At 39.3% G+C, this 20,045-nt stretch overlaps 1 protein-coding gene across 4 annotated transcripts in view; it reads right to left on the bottom strand.

Annotated features, from left to right (window-relative positions):
• The window catches only part of galnt13 (polypeptide N-acetylgalactosaminyltransferase 13), a 128,438-nt gene that overhangs the window by 45,085 nt on the left and 63,308 nt on the right, over positions 1-20,045 (bottom strand). For all 4 annotated transcript variants that reach the window (XM_082176156.1, XM_082176157.1, XM_082176158.1 and 1 more), the window contains exon 9: positions 1,872-2,011. In XM_082176156.1, the coding sequence (XP_082032282.1) occupies positions 1,872-2,011 (140 nt within the window). The remainder of the gene's footprint in view (positions 1-1,871; positions 2,012-20,045) is intronic.

Here is a 20,045-nt window from a genome sequence, read left to right as displayed (position 1 = left end):
CTTTCACAGAGACCTCAAACAGAAAGCACAAAGCCTTTCTTTAAAGTGAATTTCGTTTTGTATTAATTTTATCTTAATTTCAATCAATGTTTCATCAACCATTTGCATGGATTTAATCAATTAGAAGTAAATATAGCAGACAATAGATAATCACGACACGGAGGCGAAACTCAGCGTATAAGGTAGCCTACTTGCCTAACAGACCTGATAAATATATAGAAAGCTTGAAATGTCTACTTTTAAACAGAACAGTTAAAAACTAAAGAAAACAGACTGCTCTCTGCTTATGTAAGCTGTATGAAATGTGCATTTCTCTCTGGCGCGTTCACTACTGCGAAGATCGCGAGTCAGCATCGTCAACTTCATCTTTTCAGCCGACACTGACACTGAAAACACTTGTTTATTAATAAACAATTAAAATGTATCCTTGCTATATTTGACATATTCATAATCATTACTTTTGCCGGTTCTTTGTGACTGCTTTTAGGTGCTTTATTAGCAGCGCCACCCTTACATGTTACATGAACGTGTCACCGCTGCATCAGCATATGCGCCCCTTTTCAGTTGTTACCAAGCCAGGCACATTTCTCTCAAAACGTGCAACCAAAACTTCTGGAGAAAACAAAGGCTAAGGTGGAGGAAGGGTTGAGTACTGCCAAACTTTTACGTATTGTTTTATGCTTTTATGCTGCTTAAATATTTTTTGTAGCAGAGTTTGTGCTGAATACAGTGTAATCAGACTTTAGCCATGAAAATGTCACAAGTAACAGAAATAAGCACAAATGTCAGAGCATGTCAGAACACCTCCAGGGCCCAGAAAACACCTCAGACCCCAGAGGATTAAAAAAAACTTCTGTTAGGATTTACTAAAGACACGCAGTGAAAAATTAGCACTGAAAAGGCGTGGACACAGTTCATTTTGCGGCGGACCTTATTGCATATGCACTTTTAGGACTTTCCCTTTCAGATGCAAAATTTATGGGAGGAGAGTATTAAAATTAATGGTAGTAGTAAAGGTGATTTACTACAGTTTGCGCCAGCCAATTTACTGGTATTTGCTCCATTATTTACCACCCAAAAAAAGCATGTCGCTAATTTGCGCTGCTCTTGATAATTGCGTTAATCATTATGGAAATGATCCGGCTGCATCTGTGTGCCTTAATTTGCACGTCGTCAGTAGATCATGCTCAGAACTTTCCATTTCCATCTGCGTTTTTATAGGATTTTGCTCTCATGCTAATTGGACCGGTTTAGTAAATCTGGCCCTTAGATGTGTGCAAAATGACAAAACGAGAGCTGAAAGTGAAACATTTTATACAAATTCTAATTCTTTTAATGACCATATTTGTCATGGGGGTGATGGATGAACCCAATTGCAGACAATATGCAAACACACAAGGTTTATTTATAACAGAAAACAGGGAAAACAAAGCCCACGAGGGGGTAAAACAGAGGTAAGGATGGTTGACTAACAAGCAAGACAAGAACTAGTCTAAGAACTGGGATATACTACATACAACTCTTCAGACAAAAACTCTTACTTGACAAGGAACTCTCAGCAATGGTACAAACACAGGCAGGTTACAAATTTATTGACAATGAACCAACACAGGACAGAAAACATGAGGGGATTAAATAGGGAGCAAATGAAGAGGGCAACAGGTGATAACGGTGAAACAATAATGACTAAACAAGGATAACAAGGGGGCGGGGTTAAGTAACGAGACACCACAAGCACATGGCCCAAACAAATGGCCATGTGCTTGTACACAAAACATGGGTCTGTCATGATCCTGCCTCAAGACTAAAGACAGGGACTAGATGGCAGAATCATGACAATATTGACCAAGAAAGCAATGAAAGTCTCGTACCTCCCCAAGTGAGTAATATCTGCGTGGAATCTGAGAGTCAGGGTAGATGTTCTCCAGGTACCATGAGAAGGGTTTACACTTCAGAGTTTCCCTCAAGGCCTTCCGAGAAGAAACATCCCCATAATCCACCCGAACAACACCTGAAGAAACACAAATAATTAACACCCATCAAATGTATCATATTTTGGCCTTTGAAATCAATGAAATGCATGACCCTAATCTAGAAGTCACTTGAGGTAAAAGTGTCTGCTAAATTAACACATGTAAATGACCCAGTTACAAACATGACACAGGGTAAATGAGGAAGACATATACAGATAATGAGTTTATAGCACCTGGAAAAACTTTGTCCACATCCATATTAGCGAACATGTTTACGTTTATTCAAGTAATTTCTGTCACAACCAATATTGTCAAAGATGATTAACAAATAGCATACAGTTTGGATTGGCGATATGGTTCCATTCTGGGCAAGAACTCCCTGCCCATCCATGCAGCCTAGCAGGGAGCAACGATAACCCCTCAAAGCAAAACCATATGCCAACATCCCCAAACCACAAACTGACAGTGAAAATCTGATGCAATTTTTTTTTTTTCTCCCCTCGCTAATACCAGATATGGATATAATTCAGACGCAGGAGGAGAGTAGCAGCAAAGGGGTGCTCTTCTGTTACAAGCAGTGGAGAAGAGAAGCATGCCCCAAGTTATCCGAATGAGCTTAAGGCAACAAGCATGTTGACAATGCCCAAAATGTTAGAAATGCTCTATTACATTTCAAAATACACATTGTAAAACTAATTAGATTTTTTTTTTAACTTTATGATAGGTGACAATTTCATTAACAACTATCATAAAACTATCATTATATATATATGCTCAAACACAATTAACAGCAATGAGTTTTTTCTCCACTAAAGACATTTTGGAATCAGCCTTTTTGAATATGGTTCTGAATAGAATGTTTAGATATGAAAACAACATACAACAAATACTAAGAATTATTTATTTATTTACTTGTTATTATTTACCTTAAATAAGGAGGGTTTCATGAACTGTTAATGCATATGTCCCGTCCCCCCCAAAAAAAAATCCATCAGATGTCTCAATTTGAAACATCAGACACTAGAGGGAGCATCAACATCACTTTTCTCCATTAAAAGTTATATCTGCTCACACAAAAATATCATCCATCCATTCACCAAATCGCTTATCTTCTTTATCTTATCTTCTAGAGGGGTGGTCTCTTATATGTGTGGCTTTGCAGAGGGGGTACAATACATCTGCAGGACACAAATACAGAGCAGCTGACGTCCCAGAAGCCTCAGCGACAGCTGACAGCTGAAGCTTCAGGCATTTGTGTCTTTCTGCTGAGTGTTAACTTTCTGCATTTCATCCATAGTTTTACGTTTTCTCTCTTTACGTCTGTTTTGATATTTTCTGCTGTGTTATGTGACCTCTCCTCTCTCTGTCTCTCTCTCTCTTTGTCTGTGGTGCAGATGATAAATGATCTTGTGTGTTTCAGTAGACACCGTGGGGCAGAGCTACTCTCAGTTGTGATGACTGGGTCGAAGTTATGTGCTCTTGTGTCCCCTGTTATATCTCTCCCCTCTGAGCTCAGGCCTCAATTAAAAGAACTTACTCTTATTGTTCCAGGAAAAACAATTGTACACTCTGTTGTTTTCCATAAGATGCAAAGAGATAGTGACAGGTGTTCGAAAGTACAAAAATAAACCACAATATATATAAATGTATTATAAATGTAGTCCACATAACTTGTGTGCTAGGTCGACATTTAACAAACCGAAATTCATGCCATTATTCACAGAAAATCTTTGTTGTAGCTCTCAAATCTCATGAACATTTCCAATTCCACATGTTCAAACTTGTCGTGGAGAGAGAGCACAATTGTGTACAGAAAAGCCTTAAAAACTGCTAGATCTGCTTATTTTTCGAGCCTCTTAGAAGAAAACAATCACAACCCAAGGTATTTATTTGACACAGTGGCTAAATTAACAATAAATAAAGCTTCTACTTCTGAAGTTTCCAAAGAGCATAGCATTAATGACTTTATGAACTTCTTTACTTACAAGTTTGATAATATTAGAGAGAGAATTATAACTATGCAACCATCTACTACAGTATCGCATCAGGCAGTGCATTGTAGTCTCACTGAGGAAAAATTCCATTCATTCGTTGCAATAGGAGAGGAAGAATTCTCTAAACTCGTAAAATCATCTAAATCAACATTTATGTTAGACACTATACCGACTAAGCTACTGAAAGAAATGCTTCCAGAGGTCATAGATCCTCTCCTTAATATCATTAATTCATCTTTGTCACTTGGATATGTACCGAAAACTTTTAAGCTGGCTATTATTAAACCTCTTATTAAAAAAATGCAACTTGATCCTAGCCTTTTTGTCAAAGATACTAGAAAAAGCATTATCCTCACAACTATGTTCCTTTTTAGAAAGAAATGGTATCTGCGAGGATTTCCAGTCAGGATTTAGACCGTACCATAGTTCTGAGACTGCTCTCTTTAGAGTTACAAATGATTTGCTCATATCATCCGATCGTGGTTGTATTTCTCTATTAGTGTTACTTGATCGTAGTGCTGCATTTGATACCACTGACCACACCATTCTTTTAAATAGACACGGAAATGATGTTGGCATTAGTGGAATTGCATTAACATGGCTTAAATCATACATATCTGACCATTATCAGTTTGTAGCAGTAAATGAAGAAATGTCTTATAGATCACAAGTTCAGTATGGAATACCACAAGGCTCAGTACTAGGACTGTTGCTATTCATTCTGTGCATGCTACTCTTGGGAGATATCATTAGGAAGCATGGGATTAGTTTTCACTGTTATGCCGATGATACTCAGCTCTATATCTCTTCGCACCCCGACGAAACTTGCCTATTCAAGAAATTAACGGAATGCATTGCTGATATAAATATTTGGATGACTACTAATTTCCTATTACTTAATTCACAGAAAAAACAAAACAGAGTTTCTAATGATTGGACCGAAAACCTCCGCACGTACTAACCTAGAATACTGTCTAACAAATGATATCTGCTCTGTCAAGTCTTCGTCGTCGGTTAGGAACCTGGGTGTGCTCTTTGATACCAATCTTTCATTTGAAAGCCACATTTCTAGCATCTGTAAAACCGCATTTTTCCATCTTAAAAATATATCTAAATTAAGACACATGCTTTCAATGAAAAATGCGGAACAGTTAGTTCATGACCTATTGTAATGCTCTTATGGGTGGTTGCCCTGCACAAATTTGTTGCATTATTTTCCTGTAATCACTGTAAAGCTGCTTTGAAACAATCTGTATTGTAAAAGAGCTATATAAATAAATGTGACTTGACTTGACATCACATGTGTTTTGAAACACACATACACCTTGTGACCCAGCACATCTGTTGAATGAGATATAGCAGAGTAGAAGATTTTCAGTGAATAATGTCTAAATTTCACTCTGTTCTCTACCCTATTGTTTGGATTTATAATATAATATGGCAATATAGTCCATGAATCATAGACTACTTGAATAGAGGTTTTATAGTTCTGTTTTGTCCTTTTTCAAGACTGACTGTATGAATAACCATTTTTATTGTATGAAAAAGAGTATTGAGAACCTTGAGTATTGAGAACCTTGAGTGTTTCGAGACCTGGGCAGGCTTTGATAAGTGCCTCAAACACGGGTCGGGTCTGATATTAGTAGCCTTGGATGTTGAGTAATTTTAAATAAATGTGCGGTTACACTATCTTTAAGATGGCGTAGTTACATTGTACTTACTCAAAAAGCACAGAGTAATATTAATTAAAGGGATAGTTCACTTTGAAATAAAATTTTGGTATGTTTTAGCTTACCTCAAGGGCATCCAAGATGTAGGTGTCTTTGTTTCCGCAGTAGTTTCAATTTTTATATTTTTAGGTCAAACCGTTCTTGTCTGTCAGTCATATAGAGCTTAGATCGGGCCCAACAAATCAAGCCCGACCCTACCCGAGCCCGAGCCCGTTGTGTCCGAGCCCGGCCCGGCCCGACACGTTCACTGTAATTATGAGCCCGAGCCCGATTTAAACCCGACCATTTTTAATATGTGGGCCGTTATAACTAGGGGCGGCGCCAGAATAATATATTTTTTTAATGTGCTATCATTTAGGCTACAGGGGGGAGCTGCGCAGTTATATAGGCCTATATTATTATAAAAATACTATTAACTAGATGTACCGCATTGCGGTACAAAATATGACCGCCGCTCAGGCCTGCACTGGCTTTCCACAAAAATAAATGACGTGGAGTAATTTGGCTGTATTGCGTGTTTATGTATATACCTAAAAAAAGTAATAGTATGTGCATGTCTTTCTGTGTGTGTGTGTGTGTGTGTGTGTGTGTGTATGTGTGTGTATTTGTGTATGTGTGTGTCTGTGTGTGTGTGTGTGTGTCTGTGCGTGTATGTATGTGTGCGTACATGTGTGCGCGTGTGTGTTTGTGTGTGTGTGTCTGTGCATGTGGATTTGTATGTGTGTGTATGGGTGTGTGTCTGTGCGTGTGGATGTCAGTGTGTGTGCATGCTTGCGTTTGTTTGTATTCCTGCATGTGTGTGTGTGACAGTATCATCCTAAACCAGCAACCCTTCGCTCAACAGCACCAACTACAGGCCGATGAGTGTACAGTCACTAAATGTGCACATAAATGAATTTATTTTATACCCCCCCATGGATGAAATTCTACAAAACTTAGCAGAGGATACCCCCAGAGGTTGTCAAGTTAATCATACACATGAAATATGGTGCAGTTCTGAACATCTCCACTGAAGATAGGGGCGATTAAAGCAGAATAATATTGCATTATCATTTTTTATGGGAGGGGCGCAAATCACAAATGAGTGATTATGGGCTAGGTTGATGTGCCATAAAAATTTCTTCATCCTCGGTGCGGGGGGGGGGGGGGGGGGTGGCCCCCGGGGACCAAACGAATTTTTTCCGTAGAAGTCTAGTGGGGCTACATGCCCACCAAATTTCATGTTCCCCGGTGTTTCGGTGTCCCTGGTATCGTTGACGAAAAATTTACGGAGGCCCCAGCGCGGGGGGTGAAGTGGCCCCCGCGGACCAAACGAAATTTTTCCGTAAAAGTCTAGTAGACCAACATACCATAAAAATTTCTTCATCCTCGGTGCCACGGTTCAGGTAGTTATTTAGGAAAAACTGAATTTTTTGGGGTTTGGGGGGGCCCAGCGCGGGGGGGGAGTGGCCCCCGGGGACCAAACAAAATTTTTCCTTAGAAGTCTAGTGGGGCTACATGCCCACCAAATTTCATGTTCCCCGGTGTTTCGGTGTCCCTGGTATCGTTGACGAAAAATTTAAGGGGGCCCCAGCGCGGGGGAGGAAGTGGCCCCCGGGGACCACACGAAATTTTTCCGTAAAAGTCTAGTAGACCAACATACGATAAAAATTTCTTCATCCTCGGTGCCACGGTTCAGGTAGTTATTTAGGAAAAACTGCATTTTTGGGGGTTTGGGGGGGCCCAGCGCGGGGGGGGAGTGGCCCCCGGGGACCAAACGAAATTTTTCCTTAGAAGTCTAGTGGGGCTACATGCCCACCAAATTTCATGTTCCCCGGTGCTTCGGTGTCCCTGGTATCGTTGACGAAAAATTCAGTAAGGTGACAAAAAAAAAAAAAAAAAAAAACTTTGACAATCCCTATATGACCGGCTAGCTACGCTAGCGGCGGTCATAATAAATGAGCAAAAATTGACCAACACTCAATATTAAATATTAAATTATTTTAATTATCACAATTAAAGCTTTAATTTGATTAAATTGAACAAGCACAACATTCAGCATTCAATCAAATATTCTTAAAGATTAATTATTATTAATAATGTTACTTCAACATGTTGTTATTTCAACATAATATGTGTGTGAGCAACTGCAACAAGCAAGATGTGCATTTGTAAATTCGGTGACAGCGCAAGTTTCAAATGGTGTAAGTGACCGCGGCGCGCCGGCGACTCCATGTCATGATTATTTGTCTGCTAAATTGCTTTTTATGTATTAAATCTATAGGCAATTGGTTGATGAAAAATGTATTAAAATTAAAATACAATTTATACTAAACGAAATTCACTTTAAAGAAAAGCTTTCTTCAAAACAAAACTTAACAAACTTGAAACTAAATGTGCTTATTCAATGGCTAAAACACGTAGGCTAGACTTTCTTTTTGAACAAATTGCAGCACATTCATTTAATTCTGAATTTTGCACATGTAAGTTGAAAGGCATTTGTTTGTGCATAGTAAAACATGCTATCTGTAACATAAGTGTGCGTGCATTTATTAATTATTATCTCAATGAATAATGCGACAAGGAAGAAGCATGTAAACTGCGTTGTTTGTTTATTCAGAAATAATTGAATGGATCGGAAAAGTAACAAAAGAGGACATCGAGGGACTACTATCATAATTTATTTCTGTCATGGCAAGACTGCTTCATGTGTCTGTTCATCGTCGAAGTCCCCGTTTTTTTGCTGTCATAGGCGAGCAGCGTGCCGCATTTAATGCACGAGACAAAGCCAACACATATATGTTGTCACTCCCCACAAATAGTTTAAAATGTTGCCATACCTCCGATTTTCCTCCAAACTTGCTCAAAGTTAATTCTCCTGTTTTGATTTTTTTCTTTGCTTCTTCAAGCACTTAAGCTACAGAATAGTACAGCACGCACAGCAGGAGTGATGCGTCACGCGTGCGAGACTGCGAGTGCGAGTGGACGAGACGCTGCCTGCGCATGACACGTGACGTGCTTTATCAAGGGCCCGACCCGACCCGGCCCGAGGACAGTGGCGGGAAATATCGGCCCGGCCCGGCCCGCGGGTCGGGTCGGGTCGGGTCGAGTCCGGGCTCGGGCTCGGGCAGAGAATCTAAGCTCTACAGTCATATAATGCAGGTCGATGGTCACTGTCTCAAAGAGCATGCACAGAGTCCAAATTAAAACAATTCCCCATCGTCCAAATTAAACAATTCCCCATCGTAAGTACACATTGATGGCCCAAGACACGAAACGAGCGGTTTGTGTGAGAAAACGAACAGTATTTATATCGTTTTTACCTCTTGAACACAGCTGCGTCCAAATGATCTGAGAGCGCGGGCGGGTATAGATATCTACACTAGATGTCGCATTGGCTACGGTTTCGCAGTAGCCAATTGTTTTAGCAAATTGTTTAATTTGGACGATGGGGAATTGTTTTAATTTGGACTCTGTGCATGCTCTTTGAGACAGTGACCATCGACCTGCATTATATGACTGACAGACAAGAACGGTTTGACCTAAACATATCAAAATTGAAACTACTGCGGAAAAAAAGACACCTACATCTTGGATGCCCTTGAGGTAAGCTAAAACATACCACAATTTAATTTCAAAGTGAACTATCCCTTTAACTACATGTACTAGTGTTGCACGGTGTACCGATACTTCAAAAGTATCGCGATACTCGGAAATTAAAAACGTCACGATACCTAAATTTATCAGTATCGATACTTTAAAAAAAAAAAGCCTCCCATATGGACGTCTGTGTTTTTTTCCTGACGCACGCAGCAAAGAACCTGCCGCTGTCAGTGTCATGTGACAAAACACTACAGCGAGATGGCTGCATGTGCGAGCACAAGTGGTCCACGACTCGTAGAAATAGATGACGCGAGGAGTGACATATGGAAGTACGTTGCCTACCTTTCTCTGTTGCACGGTGAACCGATACTTCAAAAGTAAATCGGAAATGAAAAACGTCACGATTCCTTAATTTATTAGTATCGATACTTCTAAGAAAGACCGCCTTCCAGATTTGTAATGCCGGCGACACACTGACTGCGTGTCGTGTCCGTTTTTATTTCGGCTCCTATGTTAACTGCCTGCATGACACACGCGTCTGGGCGCAGCTCGAGACGCGCGGAAAACGTGTGCATGCTAGAAATAGAACCGACGCCTATTTTTCACGCGACACGCAAGCGTGTTGGAAGCGTTTCCAGGCAAAATAGAATAGGAAAAGATGTTTCTATGTCATTTTGACACGAATACATATTAATAAATGACATTTTGATGTTTGAAAGTTTTGACATAAATACAATATAAATGTATTCTGTAGCCTATTTTGCCGTCAACACTGCCGACGTTGTCTTTGCTGCTATTGCTATATATTTATGTTTAACATGAAGTATAGGCCTTCCACAACTCTCTCCCCACATGTCAAATATATCACCAATGAGGCTTATCATATGTTACCAATATTACACATTGTTTAATATAATCGCTGTTCATATTTTTATTCAAAGTTCAGAATCAAGATAAAGCTCTTATGTTTCTTATGATAAATGAGATAATGCTGCTAAATTTATAATTTTTTTTACCTTGAATGTCATTGCTCTAATTTATTTTTTATATTTTTATATTTCATATTTTGTTCAAATGTTTAATATATCTGCTGTTCATATGGTCATTTATTAGTGTGTTATATGATTAGAATGTTGTCCCGGTTTTAAAATAAAGCACAGCAATGATATTTGAGAGTGTTTCTCCCTTTTCAGGAAAAGTATCGAAAAAGTATCGAAATCGCAATACTTGACTTGGTATCGGTATCGAAACAATAATTTTGGTATCGTGACAACACTAACATGTACTTACTATAGAGTTACGGTTAGGGTTCGGTTAAGTTACTTGTAATTGTGCATAATTTAATGTTATTACTATAGTAAGTACATGTAGCAACGTGTAACTATGTCACCTTAAAATAAAGTGTTACCAAATGTGCTTTTACCGAATGGATCCCAGGAAGACGTGAATACTCTTAAAACATACAAACTTTCCATTATTTTAGGCGTTTTACCATTTTTTTTTTATTTAAAGCTTTATTTTATAATATTTAAAACATTATTATCCCCCTTCTTCTTTGTCAAGCCGTGGTTCTATGCAAATCATCGGACCCTACAGGACACTGCGGTGTGTGAACCAGCAGCATGTGGTCCATATAAATTGTGCTCTGCAATACCTGAGACATTGAGTGCAGGGATTTGCTTATTAATATTAACATAAATATAAATTTCCGTCATTTGAGATGCAACATAAAACTTATGTGGATTATCCACTTGGAAGTGCTCGCCCAAGCAGAAAAATGATGTAGCCCACTGTTGACAGATATTAATTACAGAAAACCATCTAAGTGATTTATTGTCCAACTAATCAATTTAATGAAATTAACAAAATGCAACTGTAAGTGTATATGTTCATGTTTTCCTCAAACAAAACTATAAAAAAATAAAAAATAAAAAAAATAAGCATATTTCCCCCATTTTTGACATACACAAAAGGTTACATTGTCTGTTACATGGGTTAAAAACATAGCTAACATAAACGTTACAAAGAAGGATCAGAGAATGAATTTCATATACAACTAAGACAGGAAGGTGGGCATACTTTTACATATTATTTGTCTACAATTTCTTATTTATCATCTCTGATTTTGGCTGAAACCTGGTTGAAAAAGTCCCCACTCCTATGCAGGGCTGTTCAGACTTTTTGATGTTCTTTACATTCAGGTACAGTTGAGAAAAAAAAAAAAAAACACTGCCATTGGGTCAGGCAAATTTTCTCATTTTAATAGGACAGTCTCAAACCAGGTTTTGCCTCTGTCTTTTTGTTTCTTCTTCTTCTTTCCCCCCCCCCCCCCCTTTTTTTTTTTTTTTAATGAAATGTATGCATGTCGGGTTAGGGGCAGAAGTGTAGCATTCCTGTATCTCAAAAAGTAGAGCATGGCACTAGCAACACCAAGGTCATAATAGGTTTGATTCCTAGGGAATGCATGAACTGATGAATTGGGTACATTGAATGTAATGTAAGTTGCTTTGGATAAAAGCTTCTGCCAAATGTAAATGTAAGTGATTGGGGTCAGGTACAGATCTTAGAACTAGAAGACCTCTATTGTGAATACTGTGATAAACATCTGATTGTGTATTGCACTGAACACAGAAACATGCACTGAACACAGAAAGTCATAAGCATTTTGAATAGCATTAGGGTAAACTGTAAGTACATGGTGACAGAACCTTCTTTTTTCGGGGTGAACTATTCCTTTAAATGTGCAGATTTGACACTTCATTCTGTTGAGCCCTTATTCCAAATAACCTCAGTCTCGCCAAGAACAGCCACTGCCCTAGACTCTAGAAATACCAGACCACACTATTTATTCATCACACACACACACATGCTCCAGTTGGCACACCACAACACAGCACAGCACCACTGGGATGCTTTTCCAGGAAAAATCTCCCTCCTCTGCTCCACATTACGACAGAGTTCCTCCTGAATCTTTCTCTCTCAAGTGAACTGACAGAGGTTTCAGTAAAGGCTAATCTCATTATTGTCCTTGTACTGGATACTGAGGCTTTCTAACCCCTCTATAGCACTACATTTCCCAGGTCTCCCTAGGGGTGAGATGCAGATAAGAATAGCAGGACTGTCATGAATATGTGAGCAGCAGATTAGAGCTCAGACACTTAGCACAAAGCCAGGCATGAATAAAATATGGAAAATCTCTCATCAGAGTGAAATATCTGTCCGGCTGATCTGCGATGGCAGAACCGCTTGCGGACTGTCATGAAAAAAGTCCATATCAGCAAATACGAGCAAGACAGATGGATGTAAAATGTTTTAGGGGGATGTGGCACGGTTAACGTTGAATGGGGATCAAATATTTATGTTTCATGGTAGGAATAAGAGGCACTGTATCTTTTGTAGAAAAAACACATTCACTGGTAAGTTTGTGAAACAGAACTTGTGAATGGTAGCACAATGAGTGTAACCAGGGTTCCACAAAAATTTTGTCCTTTTGACAGTGTGATTATTTAATTAATTTAATTTGCCTCCCTTCATATGTCACTAGAAATGTGAAGAAGAGTCATGTCTTTGATTTGAATAGCTCAAATAATTTCAGCAAGGACTATTATTATTACAATTTAACTTTATAATGATGTTTTTACGTTTAACTTTGACCCTAAATGCTTTATTTACTCACCCAAGCTGGATTTATTTTTAGATCAGTGTTACAATATATCTCATTGTCATATTAACCCTTTGTATTTAAACAAGTGCAAAGTAAAATACTGTTGTTTTATAGCAAGGCTTTTGAAAAAGAAGTGTGCTTAAATGTCTTAATTGGGTGTGCTCTTTGATACCAATCTTTCATTTGAAAGTCACGATTCTAGTGAAGGGGGTGGATTGGAATCAACTGCTGCTTCAATGTATATGTTGTAACGTCTGGACCAATCAGACACACAAATTATTCATTTATTTAATGAATAATCTGTGTAAACTCACTCTCCCAAATAAGGCCTGTGAAACGTTCCCCAAATGAAGCTAACACACTGGCAGGACGCGGTGTCTTGTTACAGGACACACACTGAAACTGATTTTACGAGCGAAAGGAATGTCCTGAGAGCTGCGACTCTCACTTAAACTCTTGCAGAGGAAGAGAAATAAAAACCCTGTTAATCCTATATATATTCTATATATAACCACTTGATAAATGTGTAAACATGTATCTAATTTTTCCCATCTCATGATTTTCCCTTTTATGTGGCGTTTGTATTCTTGTAAACTCAATTGGGTTAATGTTTCAGACTTTGCATATTATGGTTAACCAACATTATATGTGCGGCATTTTTGGTCTCTATAAACTCCAATCTTCATCCCTGTTTTGTTAATTTACATTACATTCTGCTAACTTTGTGACGCATTAGTATTATAAGCATCTTAAAGATTCTTGTGTTAAACATCCAATCAAATTGCATGTTCAAAGGGACAATGGGTCGTAAAAATTTCCCTCCAAAGGGAAATCTTCTCATTGGCTCACACAGCTCCAGAGGTTGTGCCATCTTCACGCTTTAAAGTCACTGATCAGCTCTTAGCTCCCTCTTAGTCCCTTTCTGAAATGCTGACGTGAAGATGATGCTGAACTAGAAGCCTCTAAGGACCCACCAAGCTTGTGCCAGGCTGCGGCCTTGTCTTTCCATTCACCAAAGATACTCTGAAAACCACTGGTTCTCTCTCATCAAGACCACATCAGCAAAGATCAACTGGAGCCTCAACAAATTGCATCAGGACATTTTAATTCAAATGGGCGAGACATGCAAGTATCAAACTAAGTCTCATTATTTGATACATTAAGTATCCTTACCCCTTTAAAGAAGGGCGTTTTAGAACTAAACTGATGGTTTGCTCAAGGCTGTTGATCTGCTGACAAACAATGATTTCAAACAATGCTATAATTTCTTGCTTTCCTGTATTCTGCTTCAGCTCTCTTTCCCTTGGTAAACTGTATGCATGTATGTGTGTGTATGTTAGAGTAGTTTAAGTGTTTAGAATAGTTAATAAAATCTTGTTTATGTCACACGTAAAGTTGTCCTTGTCTCAAGCTCATAACTGGAGTCACTAATCATTTAGATCTTGGTTACTGCTCTTAGTAGTATTGTAAATTAAGAAAGACATTTCCCATGCCCCGGAAATGTACATTTCTTAGAGTTAATAAACAATTGATCCTGAGTGTTCATGGGACAAATAGGTTCATAGATTGTAATATTAATTTACGACAGTAAATTAATTATATTAACTAATCCAAATATTCATAATCAATTATAACCAGTTATTATTGATTATTAATATTTCATATAGAGCTAATTTGCTACATTATGGTGGAGGATGAATAGGGCATGATTGAACAAAGATTATGAGCTTAAACCACTGTCAACCTAAAAGTGTGTATTTGATCATTCTAGTCAGAATAGGACACAACATGCGATACCGCATTAAGGTCGCTAGTTGCTGGCTTGTTTAAATGCGGATAAATGATGATTTGAATTGACGTCTCTACTGTAATTGAAAAAGTCTTAACACATTTAAGCATATTTTCAAATGGTATCAGTGTAAGGTTAATATGATTTTAGCGAAGAAACCCTAATTTCAGTATTAAAGCGTAAGTCTGTTTTGACGAAGGAATCTCAGCTCAGCGGCATATAAACTGTACCAGAATTGATTATTCTGCTTTGGTTAAAGAATTCCAAATGCAGTATTGCTTAACCTGTTTCTGATGAAGGAATCTCAGTACAGTGTTATATAAATGTAAATATGGGCGATGCTCCCCTTTTTACAGTGTAGAAGCCTTACAAATTATAGTTAGATTGATGTCATTCATCTAAACTTTATCCGTGCATTTAAAAAGCATGGCTACCTGGTGATCAAAACTGTGTCTCACTCACTGAAACTCTGAAGTGCATTGGTTCCCATGACAACGACTTGTCACAGGAAGTGCTAACTCTAGATAGCACATGTGTTACCTTCTGACGCCATTTTGTAAACAAACAGCCGAAGTGGCTAAGCTAACCCAACCTAGCAGCCCTTCAGCTTAGGCTAAGCTAACTAATAACTTCAACAGTTAGTTGTTAGCATCATTTACATGAAGCCTTTAACTACAGCTTGTGTGTATGCAGTGTGAAGTGATCTAAACCATTTTCCTTTAACCCCATTTCTGGTTTCTGAATTCTTACTTTCTCTTTCCTTAACTTTAATTCTTCTCATCTAATTTCACCTGCACTTTTCAGGTGCATTCCTTACTGAACGCTGTTCAGCTAAATTTACAGTTACTTTGTTAATTAAATCTAAACTTAATTACATGGAAACTGTTTAGCTAGAGAAGAATTTTTATAGTTATTCGGAACTTTCAATGGCATGTTGACTAAACTTTATGGAGGGACAAACACATGGTATGGTCTTGAACACGCAGCAGCTGTGACCAACTATAGAATGATGTCCAAAGCAAATCTAATGGTTGATCATAAGTGCAATTGATTATTCCCAATACTAGATCATTCAGCTGTTTTAATCACTTTAAATCTTTTTATTAAATTTAATCATAATAGAAGTCAGCCATTCATTTTTTTCATTTAACCCACTTGTTCTAGTGTGGTTTTATTTCCCCATAAAACCGCAAAAGTAACTAGACAACTTTCCTTCTTGATTTGTTTATTTTCAACAGTTGCTTCAATTTTATGAGCCAGCTACACAAGTAATCTAGACGATTGCTATGGCATAATTTTGAGTACCACTAATAAACACAATCTAATCGGAAAGCTCTGCTCTTCCTCTTTCTTTCTCTTCTTCATTTGTTCAGAGATCAAGCCTGTTGTATGCTATCAGTAAGTTCTGAGAACTAATTTGACCATAAGAACCATCTTAAGTCATTTATTAAATCTAGGCTTACGCTCTTCTAGCAAAGCCTTTAGATCCACACAAATCTGAGCATCCTGCTATTTGCAGCTAAGATAGTAATAATCAGGTACACATTTCACTTGCTAACCACACCTGGCAAAACCTAGCTGTACATTATACACCTAGCTGTCTCACTTTGCCTTTAGCTCCAAATTCTGTTTGATCTTGCATTAGTCTCTTGCCCTTACTCTCACCACAAGTGTGCCAGAATGTTGCAGATGCTCAGCCTAACTGCCCAGATGGCAGACCAAAAGGACTGGCTAGGTGTTTTGAAGAACATCCTTTTACCCACGGCTGCTGACGACCTTCAGCACAAGAGCCAAATGCAACTGGAAAACAAGGGAAGACAACTAATGAAAGATGACTCAAACCAGAGGTATGACCACAAATATCTGACTGAGGTTATCTTCCTGGCCCACAACCTCACAGGTTTGAAACAGGAGGTAAACAACCTCAAACTCCAGATCACAGAGTCTCAAAAGGAGCTGACACATTCTAAAAGCCGCATAGACCAGCTAGAGATGGAGGCTCAGGACAGACACAAGGACCCTGGCAGAAGAGAGACACAGGAGGAAATCCACAGTCTTCAAACCGCACTGACAACTGCTAAACAACAAGAGCAGTTTGAAAAGACAGCCAGAGAGGACCTGGAAAAGGAACTCTTTCACACAGAGTCACTGTTAAAAGCAGCAAATTCTGAAATCTTGGAAAAAGATGCCAGAATCATGGCCTGTGAAGGTCAACTGAAGGTGTCCAGAGCTGAAATTGAGGCACTGACCCAGCAGCTGGACAATACCAAAGATGAACTTGACATGGTCCAACGAGAACTGAGACACTCTTACCTGCTGCAAAAAGAACCACAGCAGGAGAGACATCTCACTCCCCCACTTGCAATCAGCAGAGAAACCTCCCCCAACCAAGCACAGAGTTACCAAGGGGGGAGACAAACCCCTCTGCTTAACATGTCATCGGACAATTTCCTTAAAGCTTCTGCAGCCGCAGAAGGAAAAGGACTGATTCAAACGAATCCTGAAACGACACATGTAGTGACACTCAAAGACCTCAACCGAATGGCCAGACAGATCCCTGCATTTACACCAGAGCTTGCAGGAGACAACGACGTTTACGCTTACCTGCGAGACATTGACTTTCACCTGCAGTCTTTGATGAGTGTGCACCATCAAGATAGACTCTATCTGATCTGGATAACATCCAGCCCAGAGGTGCAACGCTTTCTGGCTCGGCAGCCAGAAAACATCAAGTCTAACTACCAGCAGCTGAAACAAGCCATTATAAAGGAGTTCTCAGAGTTTGAAAACGGACTGATCGCTGCCCTAGATACCAAACAGGGTCGGCATGCAACTCCCTATGTTTACTATCACAGACTCAGACGAGCTTACTTCGGAGCTCGCAACGAATCTGGGATGGAGGAGGACACCAGCTTCAAGAGCCTTTTCCTCCGAAACCTCCATCCTATCGTAAGTCATCATTTAGGCATCATGGCCTGCGCCAACACAATGCCTATCCACCAACTGCGTGACCTGACACAGAAGGCCTTTAACAAACACAAGGCCTCCTCAAAAAGGGTTTGTAAGATCCCAGCAATTCTGAATGGCAAAATCCAGAATCCAAAGCTGGCACCAGAAGGCACCCAGCATTTCCACAATGCAAGAGCCTTTAACAAAAAGCTAGCCAGCAGAGGGCAAAACCATCACCATGGCCATAGATCTAGACTCAAGACCAATCGCTGGGAGGAGCCATGGAAAAGAACATTCTCACCCAGCAAACACCACAGGACGTCCCACAGCAGTCTTCAACAACAACATCCTCCTCCACACCTTTCACACAGGTGCCAAACAGAGGCTGCACAAAGACAGCTGGACACGCCTGCTTCTGAGTTACAAGAGCTGCTAGCACTAGCAAAAGAGCTCCTTGATCAGAACTCCCCTGAGGAGTACTGGGAAGAACGAACCTCTGACTCTTGCCCAACACAGCTCGGGCAAGCTTGAGTCAGCACTGCAGCCAGAGCAGAGTAACACTGCAGACTTCAGACTCCTGGTCCCTGGGTGCAGAACAAAGGGCTAATGACCACCTGCTGCCCTTTTGCTACCAACACTAGGTCAGTCTGAAACTCTCTTCACACTACACAATACCCATAACCACTCCCTGCAGTCACAAGCAACCACCTGCCTCAAAGGACAGGTGACACACTTTTAAGGCACCTGCTGCCTCGGCACCTGTTGCAGAGACCTGGACTTACTGTCTACATCACCCGATGGAACGACCACTGCTCCAGGAAACACAAACAACCAGAGGCCACCATGGCCTTCCAGCCTTGTATGACAGAGGTGTGTCTGATCTTTCTGCACTTCCAACGTCGTTCGTGGTTGTCCTTGAGAGGGACAACAACGATCGAAAGGGGGGAATATGTAACGTCTGGACCAATCAGACACACAAATTATTCATTTATTTAATGAATAATCTGTGTAAACTCACTCTCCCAAATAAGGCCTGTGAAACGTTCCCCAAATGAAGCTAACACACTGGCAGGACGCGGTGTCTTGTTACAGGACACACACTGAAACTGATTTTACGAGCGAAAGGAATGTCCTGAGAGCTGCGACTCTCACTTAAACTCTTGCAGAGGAAGAGAAATAAAAACCCTGTTAATCCTATATATATTCTATATATAACCACTTGATAAATGTGTAAACATGTATCTAATTTTTCCCATCTCATGATTTTCCCTTTTATGTGGCGTTTGTATTCTTGTAAACTCAATTGGGTTAATGTTTCAGACTTTGCATATTATGGTTAACCAACATTATATGTGCGGCATTTTTGGTCTCTATAAACTCCAATCTTCATCCCTGTTTTGTTAATTTACATTACATTCTGCTAACTTTGTGACGCATTAGTATTATAAGCATCTTAAAGATTCTTGTGTTAAACATCCAATCAAATTGCATGTTCAAAGGGACAATGGGTCGTAAAAATTTCCCTCCAAAGGGAAATCTTCTCATTGGCTCACACAGCTCCAGAGGTTGTGCCATCTTCACGCTTTAAAGTCACTGATCAGCTCTTAGCTCCCTCTTAGTCCCTTTCTGAAATGCTGACGTGAAGATGATGCTGAACTAGAAGCCTCTAAGGACCCACCAAGCTTGTGCCAGGCTGCGGCCTTGTCTTTCCATTCGCCAAAGATACTCTGAAAACCACTGGTTCTCTCTCATCAAGACCACATCAGCAAAGATCAACTGGAGCCTCAACAAATTGCATCAGGACATTTTAATTAAAATGGGCGAGACATGCAAGTATCAAACTAAGTCTCATTATTTGATACATTAAGTATCCTTACCCCTTTAAAGAAGGGCGTTTTAGAACTAAACTGATGGTTTGCTCAAGGCTGTTGATCTGCTGACAAACAATGATTTCAAACAATGCTATAATTTCTTGCTTTCCTGTATTCTGCTTCAGCTCTCTTTCCCTTGGTAAACTGTATGCATGTATGTGTGTGTATGTTAGAGTAGTTTAAGTGTTTAGACTAGTTAATAAAATCTTGTTTATGTCACACGTAAAGTTGTCCTTGTCTCAAGCTCATAACTGGAGTCACTAATCATTTAGATCTTGGTTACTGCTCTTAGTAGTATTGTAAATTAAGAAAGACATTTCCCATGCCCCGGAAATGTACATTTCTTAGAGTTAATAAACAATTGATCCTGAGTGTTCATGGGACAAATAGGTTCATAGATTGTAATATTAATTTACGACAGTAAATTAATTATATTAACTAATCCAATTATTCATAATCAATTATAACCAGTTATTATTGATTATTAATATTT

This window comes from Leuciscus leuciscus, assembly GCF_965113295.1.
Source record: "Leuciscus leuciscus genome assembly, chromosome: 7".
NCBI lineage: Eukaryota > Metazoa > Chordata > Actinopteri > Cypriniformes > Leuciscidae > Leuciscus > Leuciscus leuciscus.
The sequence above is the reverse complement of the archived record's forward strand: the minus strand, read 5'-3'. Positions and strand labels throughout refer to the sequence as shown.